Raw genomic sequence first — 20,740 nt, forward strand, 5'->3', positions numbered from 1 at the left:
ACTGGCGCATTATCCACTTCGGGGGGCAAGGTGTCGACTGGGAAACATTCGCACTTTAGGCTGGAAGAGTGTTCTGCTATCTCCCCGTAGTGCTGAGTAGGGAGACCACACCCAGCTCTTTGAACACGTAGTCACAACTTCATCATGCTCACACAGCCCCCCAACCCCCACACCCCCCAACCCCCACACACCCCAACCCCCACACCCCCCAACTCCCACACACCCCAACCCCCACACCCCCCAACTCCCACACACCCCAACTCCCACACACCCCAACTCCCACACACCCCAACTCCCACACACCCCAACTCCCACACACCCCAACTCCCCACACACACCGCCAAGCTCGGGACTCACCAACACCTACCCCAACCCCCAGCACCCCCGCAACTCCCACACACCCCAACTCCCCACACCACCCCAACTCCACAACACACCAACCCCACACCCCCAACTCCACACCCCAACCCCACACTCCCCGCACTCCCACACCTCCAACTCCCACACGCCCCAACCTCCCACACACCCCCAACTCCCCACACCCCCAACCTCCCACAACTACCCCAACTCCCACACACCCCCACCCCACACCCCACCCAACTCCCACACACCCCAACTCCCACCCACCACCACCGTCCCACACCCACCAACCTCCCACACACCCAGCTCCCCACCCCAACCCCACACCCCAACTCCCCACACCCCAACCCCCACACAACCCCAAACCCCACAACACACCCCAGCCCCCACACACCCAGCCCCCACACCCCCCAACCCCCACACACCCCAACTCCCACACACCCCAACTCCCACACACCCCAACTCCCACACACCCCAACTCCCACACACCCCAACCCCCACACCCCCCAACCCCCACACCCCCCAACCCCCACACACCCCAACTCCCACACACCCCAACCCCCACACACCCCAGCTCCCACATCCCCCCAACCTCCCCAACCTTCCCCACACACCTCTAATGACCACCATGACCCTGTCCCATCAGTTCTAGACTGCACAGGATGTTTTTCTTGTCTACTAATGGCAGTGCCTGCTCCTTCACAGCTACAGTCTGAAGAGGCCCTCGGTGGTTCTGGGGGACAAATCTGCCATCAATTCCACAGACAGAGCCTTATCCTACCTCTGCTGAAGTCACAAAATATGCACTGTGCAAAAGCCATAGGGAATATAAATAAGCCATTTCACCACCAATTGTTTGCACATGGCTGTTTAATTTTTCCCACCCAATACAGACACTCCCCGACTTATGTAATAGGTGACTTATGTAAACTCACACTTATGTAACCAATTCTTTAAGCCCTTTGCTTTATTTCTGAGTTGTGCATTTAGGTAGCAGTGTGCATGTGGCTGCTTCCGCCAGCTAGTCAGCTAATCTCGTGGATGCTCTCAGATGGTCTCCCATATGGTCTTCCTATTGACGCTCATATATGGTTTCCATGTCGGACCTCCCATGTGGATTCCACGTCGGAGCTCCCATTTGATCTCTGTGTGGGAGCGCCCACGTGGTCTCCATGCCGGAGTTCTTATGAGGTCTCTGTGTCAAATTGTAAATTTATGCATGCACAGTATTACTTCTGTTTTGGTCTAACATAACATCTGACTTATGCTAGGGTGCATGGGTTGTAACCCTTATGTTCTGTAAATTGGGGAGCGTCTGTACTATGTAAATACCAGACTCTGACTGAGCATGCCAAATGATGTAACACTGCAACTCTGATGGACCTGTGGACTATTTTGGATCTTTGTTCTGCCACGGTGGCACCATCAGCCAGGATTTCAATAAGTTTTTTAATTTGCTGCCAAACCTCCAGTCTGTTTGTCTCTTCACATAGTGGTGGCATTGACAAGAGCTGCTTAATGAATATATCATGTTGTTGCTTGTTAACAAGGACTAGTTCTCAATGTTAGAGGCCTTTAAAATTACATGGTGTTATGTTCTAACAAATATTCACTGGCAAAAGTTTTAATTGTGGAAATCTGAGTAGAAACGTCTGCAATGCCATTTTAACATTTCACTCTCAAAGCCCAGTGTACACCAAAGATTTTGGCAAGTGTGATATGATAATTAAGCATGGATACTGGAGTGTATTTATACTGATTATATCCTGATTTGTCCTTTGATGCACACTATTTGTATTTTGTGTGAAATGGCTTTACCTTTGATGTCAAATTAGGCTTTTATGTTAACAAATCAATTTTCTCTTTACAATCTATTCCCTTGTGTTTATTTAATGTCAGGTAGCAATAACATTGAATGTTCAAAGTGTTGCAAACCAGTGCAATGAATAAACTCATTCATATTTTGCAGCATTATTAAGGGAAACATTAATGTGTAAGGACAAATAACGTGATAAATATGCAGAATCTGATTTTAATTACAAACATTTTGACTATATAGTCAAGATGTTCCTCATATTGATTCCCGGAATTAAGAGGTTATTTTATGAGGAAGAATTTAGTTAATTGTGTCTACAATCCATGGTGGTTGAAAAAACAATCAGTTTGATCTATGGAGGAGGCTTGATAAGTTGTGCAAGGATATTTCCGTTGCTGGGAGAATCTATAATTCTGTGGCAAATTTCAGGATAAATGGTACCTCAGAATTTGCTGTTGGTAGTTTGCAACTTCTTCAAAAGAAGGCAATATTGTGAAGCCTTCTCTGGTATAAAATTCAGAAATCAGTGTACCGACATAAAGTGCCAATATTTACGAAATATTCTCCCTGTAAACATTTCCTATAAACATTACTCTTTTAGATGACCTGAGGTGAAATTGTTTACCAATTGCTGCTCAAGAAACCTGCAATGATAAAAACCTAATGTTTCATAAATAATGTTTACATATATGTCACAATTCGCAAGCCACCATGACGGCACAGTGGCGTGGTGGTGGAGTTACTGACTAATAGCACCAGGGACTCGGGTTCGATATTGACTACGGGTGCTGCCTGTACGGAATTTGTACGTTCTCCCCGTGACCCGTGTGGGTTTTCTCCGGGAGCTCCGGTTTCCTCCCACACTCCAAAGGCATACAGCTGTAGGGAAATGGGCTTGTTACAATTGTAAATTGTCCCGTGTGTGTGTGTAGGGTAGTGTTAGTGTGTAGGGATCACTGGTCAGCACATGCTCGGTGAGCCAAATAACCTGTTTCCTGTATCTCGAAACTGAACTAAATTAAATAATTCAATTAATTTTACAATAAGCAATGTATTTTATTGTTTAAAGCTTGTTTATGATGAATAATTATCAGGTTACTCTCTGAGAATGAGACCATGGGTAATTTTGAATATTTGTGGGAATTATATTAAAGTTGTGTTTCCTAACAAGCAGAGGGACTCCGTGCAAGGTAGAATATGGCAGCAGAGTTTTGAATGACGTTATATACAGAGAGTAGAAGGAGAGAGGTCCACCAGAATGGCTTTAGAATAATATAAGAATGTAAGCAAACAAGGACGTGAGAGTTTCCATAGCATCTGAACTGAGGCTTAATGGAGACCAGTGCTGTCACTGAGGTATAAAGCCCACTATAATAGATATAGTGACTTTAATTTCAACTTGGGCTCAAACATAATGTTGAGGTAAATCATGCAGACTTTGGTGAGATAACATTTGTAGTCCTGTGTGTAATTTTAGTTTCTGTGCCTGAGGTAGGATATGCTAACGGATGATTCTTTTCCGTATTGATTCATGGAATTGATTCATATATCAATAATAATTACAAGGAAATTGAAGGCATCATCTCTGGATAAGGAGTCAACCATCCAGGGCAAAGGTGTGGGAAAAAAATTGTTATCCAGGAGCGGAATAAAGGTTTGCACAACCTATGTTTTAACTAATATGTTAAATATTCTCCAGAAAAATCTTGAAAATATTCTCAGACTGGGTATGTTCAAATGCCAGGTTATTTTTTATATTAAGCCATTCAACGAGAATGTAAGGAGCCACGAGTTCAGCTATGATCTTATGGAATTGGCAGAATAGCCTCTAAAAGCAATACAGCCTGCACCTATTTGTCCTTTGCTCTTATTTCTTGCAGTGAAAATTGTTTTTTTCAGTGTGAGATATTGGAAATATATTTATGTACTGAGCAATGCACAGTGTAAACGATGTGCGAATGATAGTTAATGATATGAGTGAAAGAATGGTGTTCCAGCAAGCGGTGTAGTCTGCCCTCTGCAGGAATCACACCCTTAATTTACCCTCTATCATTGCCAAGTAAGATTTCAGCATCTTAGAAGATGAACTGACAGCACATTGCATCATTACAGATTGTGTGCCAAATACAGAGTGCTAATTATGGTCATTAGGAATCATCATTTACCGGAGTGCCTCCAATTCAAAGTATTAATATAAAGGAGGTTTATCAAAACAAAAAAAACTCAAATTTTATTTAATAGGTCATATTAAACATAAAAATATACATTATTTTATAATTTTGCTTAAATGGGAAATGTTAAACACACAGCATTACATTGTAAATGTATCCCAAGGTGATTATTTAAATGATGTGTTTAAATTATTCATGAGTGTGAATGCTGTGACACTTCATCAGAATATCCCTGAAAATTTATTTGCCATGCAGTTATAGACGACACATTACAGTGTGCGATGGTAAACATAAAATTTTAATTCGTAAATCTGCTGAGCCCTCTGGAGGGAGATCGGTTAATGCTTGTTTCCTAATGGTCACGGCATCATTGTCCCGATAAAGTAAAGGCAGCATCAATCTAATGTTCAATCCTGTCAGAAAATATATTAATAACAATCACAGGGCAGTAAAAAGTGGCATCTTAATCTGAAAAATGCAGAGATACTTGCCTTATTTGTGCTGCAGAGCGATGCCATTTTAGTTTTAAGGAACCTTATCACCTTAAGGTAGGAGAATAGGGTTGAGAGGGAAAGATATTTTAATAATGTACTGTAAAAGCGATGAATGAATGGCAGAGTAGACTTGATGGGCCGAAAGGCCAAATTCTTTTCCTATCAAATATGAAAAATTAGTTATCGAAATCAAAGAAGATCAAATAAATTTATCTGAAGAAGGGTCTCGACCCAAAACATCACCTACTTTCCTGTGGAGATGCAGCCTGATCTGCTGAGTTACTCAGCTTTTTGGGCCTATCTTCCTACAAAAATAAGTATCCATTCCTCACTCAACTGTGATCACTCCAGTCCATCCTGCCTTTTGCTCAAAAGAAATGAAAGATGGAATATGGATACCTGAACTAAAACACAGAAAGAGCTGGAAGAACACTGTGGGACAATCGGTCATGTTAGACGATAAAGATGATCAGAGTTCTGGACAAACTTTCCATTGGAAATAAAAAATAAAGGTACAAATGGGAAAGGAGGACAAAAATAAACCAGGAAGAAAGACACAAAGTGCAGGAGTAACTCAGTGGATCAGGCTGCATCTCAGGAGAAAAAAGATAGGTGATATTTCAGGTCGGGTCCCTTCTTCAGAATTGGGAAAACTGGATTGCAGTCTGAAGAAGTGTCCCGACTCGAAACGTCACCTATCCTTTTTCTCTAAAGATAGACAATGGACAATAGGTGCAGGAGTAGGCCATTCGACCTTTCGAGCCAGCACCGCCATTAAATATGATCATGCCTGATCATCCCCAATCATTACCCCGTTCCTGCCTTCTCCCCATATCCCCTGACTCCACTATCTTCAAGAGCCCAATCTAGATCTCTCTTGAAAGTATCCAGAGAACCGGCCTCCCCGGCACTCTAAGGCAGGGATTTCCACAGACTCACAACTCTCTGTGAGAAAAGGTGTTTCCTCGCCTCCGTTCTAAATGGCTTACCCCTTATTCTTAAACTGTGGCCCCTGGTTCTGGACTCCCCCAACATCGGGAACATGTTTCCTGCCTCTAACGTGTCCAAACCCTTAATAATCTTATAAGTTTCAATAAGATCCCCTCTCACCTTTCTAAATTCCAGAGTGTACAAGCCCAGCCTCTCCATTCTAGAAACATAGAAAATAGGTGCAAGAGAAGGCCATTCGAGCCAGCACCGCCATTCATTGCGATCATGGCTGATCATCCCCAATCAATAACCCGTGCCTGCCTTCTCCCCATATCCCGTGATTCCACTAGCCCCTAGAGCTCTATCTAACTCTTTCTTAAATCCATCCAGTGATTTGGCCTCCACTGCCCTCTGTGGCAGGGAATTCCACAAATTCACAACTGTTTGGGTGAAAAAGATATTTCTAATCTCAATCTTAAATGGCCTCACCTTTATTCTAAGACTGTGGCCCCTGGTTCTGGACTCGCCCAACATTTTTGAACATTTTTCCTGCATCTAGCTTGTCCAGTCCTTTTATAATTTTATATGTTTCTATAAGATCCTTCTAAACTCCAGTGAATACAAGCCTAGTCTTTTCAATCTTTCCTCAGATGAAAGTCCCACCATCCCAGGGATCAATCTTGTTAACCTACGCTGCACTGCCTCAATCACAAGGATGTCCTACCTCAAATTCGGAGGCCAAAACTGTATGCAGTACTCCAGATGTGGTCTTACCAGAGCCCTATACAACTGCAGAAGAACCTCTCTATTCCTATACTGAAATCCTCTTGTTATGAAGGCCAACATTCCATTAGCTTTCTTCACTGCCTACTGTACCTGCACGCCATCTTTCAGTGACCGGTGTACAAGGACGCCCAGGACTCGCTGCACCTCCCCCTTACCTAACCTAACCCCATTGAGATAATAATCTGCCCCCTTGTTTTTGCCACCAAAGTGGATAGCCTCACATTTATCTATATTATACTGCATCTATCACACATCTGCCCACTATCTCAACCTGTCCGGGTCCCCTGCAACCTCCTAACATCCTCTTCACAGTTCACACTGCCACCCAGCTTTGTGTCATCCGCAAACTTGCTAGTGTTGCCCCTAATTCCCTCTTCCAAATCATTAATATATATGGTAAACAGTTGCGGCCCCGACACCAAGCCTTGCGGCACTCCACTCGCCACTGCCTGCCATTCTGAAAAGGGCCCGTTCACTCCTCCTCTTTGCTTCCTGCTTGCCAACAAATATTCTATCCACGTCAACACCCTACCCCCAATACCATGTGTTCTAATTGTACTCTTGTGCGGGACCTTATCAAAGGCTTTCTGAAATTCCAAATTCACTACATCCACTGGCTCCCCTTCATCCCTTTTACTTGTCACATCCTCAAAAAATTCCAGAAGATTAGTCAAGCATGATTTTCTTTTCATAAATCCATGCTGACTTGGACAAATCCTTTTACTGCTATCCAAATGCCCCATTATTACCTCTTTAATAATTGACTCCGGCATCTTTCCCACCACCGAAGTCAGGCTAACTGGTCTGTAATTCCCCATTTGCTCTCTCACTCCTTTCTTGAAAAGTGGGATAACATTAGCTAAACTCCAATCCATAGGAACTGATCCTGAATCAATTGAACATTGGAAAATGATCACAAATGCATCCACTATTTCTAGAGCCACCTCCTTGAGGACCCAGGGATGCAGTCCATCAGGCCCCGGGGATTTATCATCCTTCAGTCCCATTAGCCTACCCAATACTATTTCTCACCTAATGAAAATTTCTTTCAGTTCCTCGACCCCCTCTGTCCTCCCGTACTTCTGGGAGATTGTTTGTGTCTTCCTTAGTGAAGACAGATCCGAAGTACCTGTTCAACTCTTCTGCCATTTCCTTGTTCCCCATAATAATTTCACCCGTGTCTGCCTTCAAGGGACCTCCATTTGACTTTGCTACTCTTTTTCCCTTAACATATCTAAAGAAGCTTTTACTATCCTTCTTTATATTCCTGGCCAGCTTCCCTTCGTACATCATCTTTTCAGCCCGTATTGCCCATTTTGTTTCCTTCTGTTGTCCTATGAAAGCTTCCCAATCCTCTGGCTTCTGGCTACTCTTTGCTGTGTTATACATCTTTTCTTTTAGTTTTATTCTATCCCTAACTTATCTTGTCATCCATGGTTGCCTCCTACTCCCCTTATAATCTTTCTGCCTTTTTGGAATGAAATGATCCTGCGTCTTCCGGATTATGCCCAGAAATTCCTGCCATTGCTGTGCCACTGTCATTCCTGCTAGTATACCTTTCCAATCTACCTTGGCCAGCTCCTCTCTCAGCATATGACGTACTAACATTCCGGGAATTAACATTGTAAATCAACGCTGCACTCCCTCAATAGCAAGAATGTTCTTCCTCAAATTAGGGGACCAAAACTGCACACTATACTCCAGGTGTGGTCTCACTAGGGCGCTATAGAACTGCAGAAGGACCTCTTTGCTCCTATACTCAACTCCTCTTGTTATGAAGGCCAACATGCCATTCGCTTTCTTCACTGCCTGCTGCACCTGCATGTTTACTTTCATTGACTGATGAACAAGGACCCCCAAATCCCGTTGTACTTCCCCTTTTCCCAACTTGACGTCATTTAGATACTAATCTGCCTTCCTGTTTCTGGTACCAAAGTGGATAACCTCACATTTATCCACATTAAACTGCATCTGCCATGTATCTGCCTACTCACCCAACCTGTCCAAGTCACCCTGCGTTCTCATATCATCCTCCTCACAGTTCACACTGCCACCCAGCTTTGTGTCATCTGCATATTTGCTAATGTTACTTTGAATCCCTCCATCTAAATCATTGATGTATATTGTAAATAGCTGCGGTCCCAGCACCGAACCTTGTGGTACCCCACGAGTCACTGCCTGCCATACTGAAAGGGACCCACTAATCCCTACTCATTGTGTCCTGTCTGCCAACCAATTTTCCAACCATGTCAGCACTCTACCTGCAATATCATGTGACCTCATTTTGCCCACTAATCTCCTATGTGGGACCTTATCAAATGGTTTCTGAAAGTCCAGGCACACAACATCCACTGGCTCTCCCTTGTCCATTTTCCTAGTTACATCTTCAAAAAATTCCAGATTAGTCTTGCATGATTTCCCCTTTGTAAATGCATGCTGACTCAGACAGATCCTGTTACTGCTATCCAAATGTGCCACTATTTCATCTTATGATTGACTCCAGCATCTTCTCCACCACCGATGTCAGGCTAACTGGTCTATAATTCCCTTTCTCTCTCCCACCTTTCTTAAAAAGTGGGATAACAGTAGCCACCCTCCAATCCACGGGAATGGATCCCGAATCTATAGAACATTGGAAAATTATCACCAATGCGTCCACAATTTCTAGAGCCACTTCCTTAAGTACCCTTTGTTTCAGACCATCAAACCCTGTGGATTTATCATGCTTCAGTCCCATCAGTCTACCCAACACCATTTCCTGCCTAATGTGGATTTCCTTCAGTTGCTCCGTCACCCCAGATCCTCTGGCCACTACTATATCAGGAAAATTGTTTGTGTTCTCCTTATTGAAGACAGATCCAAAGTACCAGTTCAACTCGTCTTCCATTTCCTTGTTCCCCATAATAAATTCATCTTTTTCAGTCTTCATGGGTCCAACTTTGGTCTTACCAAATGTTTTCCTCTTTACATACCTAAAGAAGCTTTTACTATCCTCCTTTATATTCTTGGCTAGCTTACCTTCGTATCTTTTCTCCCCGTATTGCTTTTTTTATTATCTTCTGTTGGGCATTAAACATTACCCAATCCTCATACTTGCCAATTTCTAACTGAGCCTCAAGCTCGTCCATTTATTTCATATACTTTGCGCATTCATATACAACACTTTGACTTTGGTAATCACCTCCCCTCTCACACCGCTCACAATTGGCCCTGACCTTACTCTCTTATCCCTTCTCGAACTTTCCTTCCCATTAATTTGGGAGTATTTTGTAATGTTTCCTGTACCCACTACCCCTTTAACTCCATCTTTAAACTCCCAATTTGTCAATCCCTGCCTGACCCACTGAATTTCTCCTGAATGTTGTGCCTTTCTTTAGTAAAAACCAGCATCTGCAATTCTTCGTTTCTACAAAAGCAAAGACAATAGACAATAGACAATAGGTGCAGGAGTATGCCATTCGGCCCTTCGAGCCAGCACCGCCATTCAATGTGATCATGGCTGATCATCTCCAATCAGTACCCCGTTCTTGCCTTCTCCCCATATCCCCTGACTCTGCTATCATTAAGAGCCCTATATAGCTCTCTCTTGAAAGTATCCAGAGAACCGGCCTCCACTAAGGCAGAGACTCACAACTCTCTGTGAGAAAAGGTGTTTCCTCGTCTCCGTTCTAAATGGCTTACCCCTTATTCTTAAACTGTGGCCCATGGTTCTGGACTCTCCTGGACAAAGCAAGTATTACTTGAACAATTGAACACTAGAATGCAAGAAAATAGGAGCAAGCGTATGCCACCAGGCAACTGAAGCTAGCCACAACATGGAATGTGATCATCGCTGATCTATGCTGCCCTCAACCCAATTTCCCATAACCTTTAATTCCACAATCATTCAAATATTTACCTATCCCTTAATATTTCTTGTCTAGTAAGGATGTCAATGGTTATGGGGAGAAGGCAGGAGAATGGCATTGAGAAGGATAGATAGATAGATCAGCCATGATTGAATGACAGAGTAGACTTGACAGGCCAAATGGCCTAATTCTGCTCCAAGAACTTATACACTTATCTCCACCTTAATTATGTGTACCGATCTGACCTCCATCATCCTCAGGGGTGGAGCACTCCAGCACTTTGTCACCTATCCATGTTCTCTAGAGTTGCTGCCAAACCCATTGACTTACTTCAGCATGTCATTTTTGGGAATTTTTTGTAAACCAGTATCTGCAGTTCCGCTTGTCTTTGAATTTTTGGTGATTGTTAGCTAATATAACAAATCATTTGACTAAAATAAATTGAAAATAAATATGAAGAAAGTATAGATACAAAGAATGTGTGAATACCCAGAGGCAGTAGAAAACCAAGTCAGAGACAGGAAAAGGGACTGATGGAAAACATTGAATACAATACAGCATTTTGCTGATATTTTCCTTCCTTGTCTCCTATGAATAATACAAATCTACATTTTTCATGTCTGAATGTCATATTCATTAATATTACTTAACACAGTCTGTTTTTGCAGCATCTATAGGTTTTACTTCACAATTTCCACATTAATCCTTGTCTATAATCCACTGCCAATCCCTCAATCCATTTGCCTCTCTGTTGCAAGTAGTCAGCGAGATCAGTCATTTCACTGAAATCAATCGCAATCGTACCTACTCCCCAGATAAGTTATTATTCAGTTAACCTCTCAGAACAGTAATTGGTGATATTGTTGGCACTGCCGATTATCGTGCTTCAGAGATAAGCCACAATGATTTTAATTTATTCTTCTGTGAAGTGTGCATGTCATTGGAAGGGCAGAATTTACTGCACATTCCCAAATCCCCTTGAGAATTGGTACTGAGATGCCTACTTGAGCTGTTGGAGTCGGTGTGATGAAGGTACTCACACAGTGTTGGCAGGTGAGGAGATGCAGTGCAGGTAGTTATCTTATAACGCTATACAGATCACCCTTGTTATAACAGACCATGGGGGGGGGGGGGGGGGGAGGGAATGGTGTTTGTCATTACTGATTGGCCACAATAACAGAATCAGGGGGTTTGCACCAAACACCTAGCTCATGTTATTTCCAAATACAAATTTCTTCGAAACAGCTAAAAAATTATTTTTGTTGCTGCAAGCTAAAAGTCTGTTTGTAACATGGTTGAATAGAGCATCATTGCACGTGTCGATTGAAGCAATTGCTTGCCAATTTCAGCGGTATAATCGGCAGCCTGTGATCTTAAACAGAATGTCCGATTACTATGAAGATACTCTGTCCACTATAACCAAAGTCGCAAACCAGGTGGGGGAGACATTGGTTGTCGCCAGTTCAGTGAATTCCATTGGCGACTACCTACGTCAACCTACATCAACCGGTGACAGGAACCGCCGATTGAATTGTCTTCAGTTGTCGCCGACAGGGTCGTTGCTTGTCGTAGCTTGACGCGGGTGGACGTAGGTTGACTTTACTTGTCATAGGTTGTCACTGATTCCTGGTGGCGGCGCGACTCGTTGCAGCGGCTCCTACAGCCTGTCTGTCTTTTTTTATTTTTTTGTCTAGTTAAATGTAGTGTTTGGTGTTTTTTAAATACTGGTTTTTAAATGTGTATATGTGGGGGGCGGGGGGGGGGAGGGGGAAACCGTTTAAAATCTCTTCCCTGTCCGGGAGACCCGACCTTTTCCCTGTCGGGTCTCCGTTGTCGTTGGGGCCTAGCACCGTGGAGCGGCCTCCAACCTGAACGACCCGGGGGCTCGGGAGACTGCGGAACTGCGGACTACACACCATCGTGGGGCTGGCCGGCCTCGGAACGTGGGGAGCGGTGGTGACTCGCTGTTGCGACTCGACTCCTGGGGCTCGGAGGCTCCAGCAACGCAGCCGCAGGTCCGGTGGACTGGGACATCGGGAGCTCGCGGGTCCGGGGGGAGAGAGAGACCGCTTCCCGGAGCTCCCGCAACGCGACTTCTCCAGCCCGTGTCGCGGGGTTGGAACGACCCAGAGCGGGATCATACATCACCCGGCACGGCTTCATGGCCGTGGGACATTCCAGCGCCCGCCGGGGGCTCCAACTTCGAGACTTCTAGACCGGGAGCGGGGCCGTAAATCGCCCGGCACGGCCTAAAATGGCCGTGGGACTTATCATCGCCCGCCTGGGGCTTGGACATCGGGAGAGACATGGAGAGCAGGGGAGAGAAAATACTTTTGCCTTCCATCACAGTGGGTTCACTGTGATGGATGTTTGTGTGAACTTAATTGTGTGTATGTCTGTAGGACATTGTTTTTGTTTGTATGGCTGTGGAAACAAAATTTTGTTTGAGTCTCACTGGGGCTCAAATGACAAATAAATTTGTATTGTATTGTATTGTATTGTGTGGTTGTAGGTGTGGTTGTAGGTGGATGACCTAATGGGTCGCCGGTTGTCAGTAGGTTACCATAGCTTGACGTCGACTAGGTGGTAGGTTGTCGTAGCTTGTCGTAGACATTGTTGTAGGGAGGGGGTCCAGTCGCCGCTTCTTCGGGGACATGTTACGACTGTGACAGTCGCCGATAGTCGCCATAAAAATCGCCTATGTGGGACAGGCCCTTAAGTCTTCAAGAATGTCCCAGATGTAGTATTTAACACCTGGTTCCAAAACTAGCTTTGGCTCATGTTAAGCTGAAATGGTACAGTTATGCATCTATCCAACAGCTGTTAAGCTGAAATGGTACACATGCATCTATCCAACAGTGACACATTACCCAGTTAAGTATTATTCACTAGAAGCGGGACAAACTAATCCAGCTTTTGGTCCACACTCGATCATTAATAAAGTGATGGAAGCTGTCATCAACCATGCAGTCAAGCAGCATTTAATCATCAATAGTGTGCTCACCTAGCAAGCTTTCACGAGGACCACTTGGCCCCGGACCCCATCAAAGCCTTGATGTAACTGTGGGCTGTAGAACTGAAATCCAGAGATGAGGTGAGATGGATTATATGGTACCCCACCCATCTCTCTAAACATTTATAACCAGTAGCTTCAGTGTATACCAGATAAAACACTTGCACAATAGTTATTCCAGGCTACTCCAACTGCACCTCTGAAATCTGTGACCTGCACTACTAAGGACAAGATCAGCAAGTGCTTGTGAACACCGTTATCTGCAGGTACCCTTCCGAATTGCATTTGACCCTGATGTTTTTTTGGTATGTCCAAACGTGTGTTTTAATGTATCTTGGTATGTCTTGTGTGGGGGATGATGAGGGGGGAAAGGGAGGAACCGCCATTGGTCACCTCCTCCATGGATAGGTGACTTTTTCCATGTTGCCTCCCTCGTGGCCTAACAACATGGATTGGTGCGGCCTTTCCCGGAGTCGGGCCCGGAGCTTCAGACTTTTTTCATCACGGAGCGGGGCAAACCCATGTCGGGGTCCCCAGAAGGGAGTGCTCCGATCGCTGGCCCGCTGACTGTTACAGCCTGAAGCCGCAGTCTGCGGAGCTTCTAGCCGTGGGCGCGGTTTCCGGAGCCAGGGATCCTTCATTGGGGATCCTCGGAGGAGAAGAGCTCCGACCGCCGGCCCGCGGCTTACAACATCTTGAAGCAGCAGTCTGCGGTGCTTGGACTTACCATCCTGAGTGGGATCCCTCGCCGGGGATCCCTGGAGAAGAGCTCCGACCGCCGGCCTGCGGCCTACGACATCCTGAATCCACAGTCTCCGGAAGGGAAGCACCGATTCGGGATTTACCTTACAGATGAAAAGGCCTGTACATCTGGCCGCCCGCAGCGGCGACTGTGGAGGTTTATAGCCCCGACCACAGCGGAACAATGGAGGAGGACTGACTGTACTTTGTGCCTTCCACCACAGTGAAGAATGCTGTGGTGGATGTTTGTGTTAAGCTTTTATTGTGTATTGTGTGTTCCTTTTGATTGTATCGCTGCTGGCAAGTTCATTTCACTGCACTTTATTGTGTAGGTGATGAATAAATCTGATTGATTGATTGATTTAGAAATATGTCGTTGCTCCTTTGATGTCTACAGTGTTGGAGTACCTTTACTGGAAGGACTGCAGCAGTTGAAGATGGCAGCTCACCAGTACATTCTCGAGAAACTGGGGGTGGACAATAAATTATGGCCTAGCCAATGATGCTGATGTCGAATAGAATTCATTAATAACAAGGAATATTATACAATTACCTCAACTGTGCCTCATTGTATTCTATTGTCACTTATTTGATTAATCCTTATTGTCCTTATTCTATCAATGTTTCTGTCGAATATAAAATTGGACTATTATAGTATGGATGATTTAGTATCTGATCGACTGAAACTCTTAAGATGTGAAATTGATTTAATTCTAACTTGCAGAAATGTGCTGGCGAGATCGTTAATGCAGCTTTTAAGTATTTGACCCCCTGACAAGCACATCAAAACTAAGTAAAATTACCAGAATGAAAGCAAGAAAATGCATCGGTCAACTGCAGACTTTGTGATTTAATCAAAAATATTACTCGTTATGCAGCTCACAGTATCTGTAACTTCTCTGACCATAATCAAATTTTATATAGCAGTGTTCTTCATATACCTCCGCATTTGATTTAAATTTGGACATATTTTATAACATTTGCTGACCATGCAACTAATGGGAAGATTAAACGAGTTTAGATTAAAAAAAAACACATCAATTATCTGAACTGTGATTTGCTTCAAGGTTTATTTGGCTCAACAGCTGTATAAAGCTGAAATATTTGTTACTCGTTGGGAGACTCGTTACATTAAAAAAAAAATTTAGAATACTTCAAATTCTGATTGAAATGAACAGCTATTTTTAAAATCAACATAGGAGATCACGAGGTTCTTGGGGTGGAGAGGGGTGATAGCGGTATAAAGGGGAGGGTAGTGTCTTGTGTTCTGTGTCTTGTGTCTACTGTTTGTGGGTAAGTGTGTCTGTTTAGTGTTCAGCCATGAGCGAATGGCGGTGCGGGCTCGACGGACCTGGTGGTCTACTCTCGCACCTACTTTCTATGTTTCTATGACTGAACAATGTCCCCTACTCCAGTTTACATATCTGAGACTTGTTGACAAAGCGGGGAAATACAGGCAACCCTGTGATATGGCTATTCAGATAATGGAAGTTTACCCTTACTGAATTCACAAATCATTACCAAAATATCTGGAGATGCAGAATAAAAATTCACTCATACAAAATCCATGTGTAAATAAGCACTAAATGTATTTATTTTCAACACGCAATTCTCGAATTCTAGGATACTGGCAGATACTGTTTTTAAAATCTATTGACAATGAGCTGTTGATATATTTATGCTGGTTGGCAAAAGGAATGTAATGAACTGAATTGCAAATGCATTTCTGAACTGATCCTGAAATAAACCTGCACTAGAATTGAATCTTTTGAAACTGTGAATAATCATCAGTGCAGGCCAAACTGTCGGTCTGAGATAAATCTGTGTAGTGTTTGTTCTATTCAGGCAATGTGGGAACATAAGGCATTTGTTTTTTATTGGTAAAATATTGAGTAATTGCTTCTGTGTAACCTACACAGACAATCCAATAACATTAAAATTCTGAAACCTAAATAGTCATCTGTTTTAAACAGTAAAACTATCCCTGAGTGACTCACTACTGCATGAGAGTAACAATTACAGCAAAATCAGGTTGGCACAATCCCATTTCTCTACAAAGTTAAAATCACTGACAGTGAATGCCATTATTTTATTTCTCAACTCATTTTCTACATTATACTAATCAATGTGTATTGATATATCACATAACTCCACTTGCATTTCCAAAGAAGGAAACGTAAGTTTTTGAAGTCTCCAAAGTTTTTGAAGAAAGGTCTCGTCCCAAAACGTCACCTATTTCTTCTCTCCATAGATGCTGCTTCACCCGCTGAGTTTCTCCAGCAATTTTGTCTCCCATCAATATACTATTGTTAGCTTATGTTGATTAGTGTCATGTCCCAAGTCTAAAAAAGTTCATGGGACTGTCTTTAACTATTCTGCATTTAAAACATAAACAAAACATAAATACATTTTGCACATGTAAATTTGTGCAATGGTGAGATTTTTGGTCCTTTTTAAAAAAAATACTTTCAATAAATGTTCTTCTCGCAATGTATGTTTCCCTGCAGTGACACATCCCATATCAGCTAATGACAAAAAATATCTCATACATTTTGCCTCCCTGGTCCATTACAACTAACAAAAAACAATTCCCACATTTTGGTTAAAATTATCGTAATGATTAAAAATAATTTGCCCATTGAAGTTCAAAAGAAATTGGTTGCAATAAGAAATTAATATTTGTGGATTCATTTTGATCAGATCAGTCTAAACTAATTAACAAGCCATTGCAAAATACATATAATGTCAATTATATACAATAAATAAATTACCGTAAAATAGGAAACGTAAAATATTTGAAGGAAAGTAAACACAAAACACTGATGACACAAAGAACAGCAGATGTTTGTTTACACAAAGAGATACAAAGTGCTGGAGTAACTGAGTGGGTTAAGCAGCATTTTTGGGGAACATGGGTGGATAACATTTCAGGCCAGGACCATTCTTCAAGGAGAACCCGACCCGAAAAGTCAGCTATCCATGTTATCCAAAGATTCTGCCGAACCTGCTAAGTTACTCCAGCATTTTGTATTAACACTGATATCACCTAGATATACATTTCCACCATGTCCTTCATTCCCTCTACTATCTTAAATTCTGGCCCTTTATTTTTCTCCATCAACTACTACACTACTACAGATTTCTTCTTGATCACTTTCTCATCTTCCCTTTGATGGGAAAACTAAAACAAATTAAAAGAATGCATGGCAGATCACCTTAGTTCCATATCCATGCCCATTACTCCCTAATCCAGGCAACATTAAGATAGACATTTTCTGCACTCTATCCAAAGACTTCAATGTACCCATGGATTTCAATATAAACTATAGAGGCTGTGTGCCTTTCCCTGAGAGCAGTGTCAAAGTGAACAATAACTTTTCATGTTCCAAAAAAAGATTTACATTTTCCAGCACCTTATGAAATGTTCATTCATCTCCTGTTTCCAGTTTCCTGATCCAGACAAGACCTTCCTTTTCAATTATTCCAGTGACCACTTTGGTTCTGTCAAGCTTACATGTTATCATTTTTATCCAAGAGCTTAAATCCCTCAGCAAAAAACGAAGTGCTTGAGGAACTCAGCAAACCAGGCAACATCTGTGGAGGTATATGGACAGCACTTTGTCTTTTGCTCACGATTCCAGCATATACCGTCTATTGTGTCTGCTTAAATCTCTTCAAGTCTCTTACATATATATCCTCGTCCCTTGACACGTTAGCATTAATGGTTGTGCCTTTAGCTGCAAGATTTGCAGGTTTTAAATTGCTTCCATGAACCTCTATACTCCATTTGTTTCTCCTTGAAAATTCTCTTTACGAACTACCTCTTCGACCAAATGGTTTGTTACATCTTCTTGTATCTATGTTACTTTTATATTTATGTGTATCATTTATTTTCTAATGATGTTTCTCTTTGATATCTTGGGATGTCTCTCCGTTGTAAATGATACCCTAGTGCAAGTTTTATCCTGAAATGATCAAATCGTATTGATCATTGAGTAGGTTCTGTGAACAGTTTTACCTGAATAATGTATGTTCTGCATTTTTTAATGCAGCCTTCTAGAACTTGAGCAAAATGGTGAACTGGACGGACTGAAGCAGAAGTGGTGGCCCAAAGCTGGGAAATGCGATTTGCAAAGCCATGTTAAAACACATGGAAAGGGAGGCCCTATGGACCTACAAAACTTTGCCGGAGCCTTTGTTTTTCTTGCTCTGGGTGTTATTTTGGCTTTCGTTGCTGCCATGGTAGAGACTTGGTGGAAAGGCAAAAAGAAAGGAGATGCTGTTGGAGAGGTAATATTTTTAGATTTCTCAAAGATAATTTATTGTATTGTATCTAATTGCAAACATTAGCTAATACTTAATACACAAACTAATCGTTGATATCCTTTCAGTCACAATGCAATGAAATTAGATTGTCTTCAGTTACAAGAAAAGAATTGATTACATTTACATGATTTTTAAAATCTAGATATTTTGAAGATTAGTTAACTTCAGCATATCTTATCTCTTTTTGTTTCACTTGCTTTTTGTTTTGGATAATTATTTTAAACTATGATAGGCAGTCCAATCAAACTGGAAATGAATGGACCATATAATGAGAGCTAAATTAAAATATTCATGACAATTCATAAAAAAATTAAGTTGGACCATGCTTTGGTGTAAATGGTAGTTCCTTAGTTAATACTCTATTGTGCAATATGTTTTCAACTTCTTCATATACAGTATACACTACAGTATGGAAGAACAGGACATTATCCTGTTTTATAAATAGAGATCTTACTGCGGTTCTTCATTTTCTTCCATTTGGACGTTTACTAAAGCCTTACCCTTTATTCCCTCACTCCTTTGTTTAAGAAGAAAAATATATACTTTGAAAATGTGTTTTAGTAATCCAGTCTGTTCCTACCTCAAATGGGCTATATTTTGTGATATTCTTTAATACAGCTATTCTATCGCATTGGTTTGATAACACACTAGATACCAGAGCAAGACATGTCTATTTCTGCTATCCTGAAACCTCCCAATGATGGTTATCAGCACCAGAAATATCTTCCTTGTTTCTTTAAATGGGATGCGATACATGTGACCCATTGAGGGAGATTTATTAGCTTTCATTACTTTTTGCCTGCTCAGAACTACTGTTTTGCTTGCCCTGAATGTTCAAACCCATAATATGCAAATACATTTCATAAGTTCATAATTTATATGAAGCAGAATTGGGCAATTCGACCCATCAAGTCTACTCTGCCATTCAATTATGGCTGATCTATCTTTCCCTCTCATTCCCATTCTCCTGCCTTCTCCCCATAACTCCTGACACCTGTACTAATCAAGAATCTGTCAATCTTCACCTTAAAAAAATCTATTGACAACCTCCACAGCCTTCTGTGGCAATGAATTCCACAGATTCACCACCCTAAAGAAATTCCTCCTCATCTCTTTTCTAAAGGTATGTCCTTTTATTTTTAGGCTATGGCCTCTGGTCCTCGACTCCCTCACTAGGGGAAACATCCTCTCCACTCTAACAAGACCAGGCCAATACATTTTCAAATATGTATTTGATGTTGAAGCATTTTTTAATGTTATTGTGCCCCTGTCTGTGTTACGTATCCTTCACACTGTCATACATCTTCCATCTGAAGTTGAATGACTGGGCTTGGCAAAGACTGCAATCAAATGGCAGTTCCCATTCCCTTAGATTATCTTAGGGAATTAAACCAGGAAACATCTATACACTAAACTTAAACCTCTGTCGCCCTTTACAAAAAGCAAACTGTGTTAAGCTGCAAGCATTTTTAACATTAGAAATGTTTCAAACTATTAACTCTGCAGTGATCTTCTGTTAATTACATTTTTCTCCTTATCTAATTGCAGGAGGACAATGAAATTGAAATTGATCAGTTTCAGAAAAAGACAGACAGCATCTCTAAAATAGATGAGAATTCTCTTAAATTTTCACCATCCTTTGTAGACTTAAATTCGTTTGAACTTTCTATGATACCAACTGGTGAAAATCAGGAAGAATTTAATGACTTCAGGAACACTAATTTGACCATGTCAACTTTCATACCTGAGCAGATGCGGAGGACAAGCACATGTAGTTTATCAGCTAAGACTTTATCTGGAATGCCATTGAGTGGCACATCTTCTCAACAAACTGCACAATACGTATGCACGCCACAAAATGAGAGGGATTGTAGCAGTCCTTCATCTTTTCTTTGAACTAATTAAACTACAGCTCCATGAAATGTGAGTTTTTGACCATTGTAAGGTAACTTTCTTTCCGAATGATTGATCACACGATGTTATGTTTTGTTGGATTAAACTGATCACATTGTCAATATAATATCTGGAAAGTTAACAATCACTTACATATTCTGATCACTGGATCCAACATAATCCTCATTTCTGTTTTGCCGTGACCGTGTACATTGTTTGATGTAACAATCTTTTATTCTTTATATTCTAGTTTAAACATTTCTCCTACCTATTGTCCAATATCTTGTCCCCTATCCTACGAACCATTCACAGCCTAAGAAAGTGGAAGGTAACCCTCCTTAGTCTCCATCGGGATCTGTGCA

At 42.0% G+C, this 20,740-nt stretch overlaps 1 protein-coding gene across 1 annotated transcript in view; it reads left to right on the plus strand.

The window, feature by feature from the left end:
* LOC116978788 (glutamate receptor ionotropic, delta-2-like) overlaps positions 1 to 20,407 on the plus strand; it is a gene marked incomplete at its 5' end in the record, with an annotated part of 428,679 nt that extends 408,272 nt beyond the window's left edge. Inside the window, 2 exons of the mRNA XM_033030081.1 lie at positions 18,212 to 18,449; positions 20,034 to 20,407. Coding sequence (XP_032885972.1) covers positions 18,212 to 18,449; positions 20,034 to 20,381 — 586 coding nt within the window. The remainder of the gene's footprint in view (positions 1 to 18,211; positions 18,450 to 20,033) is intronic.
* Between the last annotated feature and the right edge of the window lie 333 nt (positions 20,408 to 20,740).

The sequence above is a fragment of the Amblyraja radiata genome, chromosome 11 (genome assembly GCF_010909765.2).
Source record: "Amblyraja radiata isolate CabotCenter1 chromosome 11, sAmbRad1.1.pri, whole genome shotgun sequence".
Lineage (NCBI taxonomy): Eukaryota > Metazoa > Chordata > Chondrichthyes > Rajiformes > Rajidae > Amblyraja > Amblyraja radiata.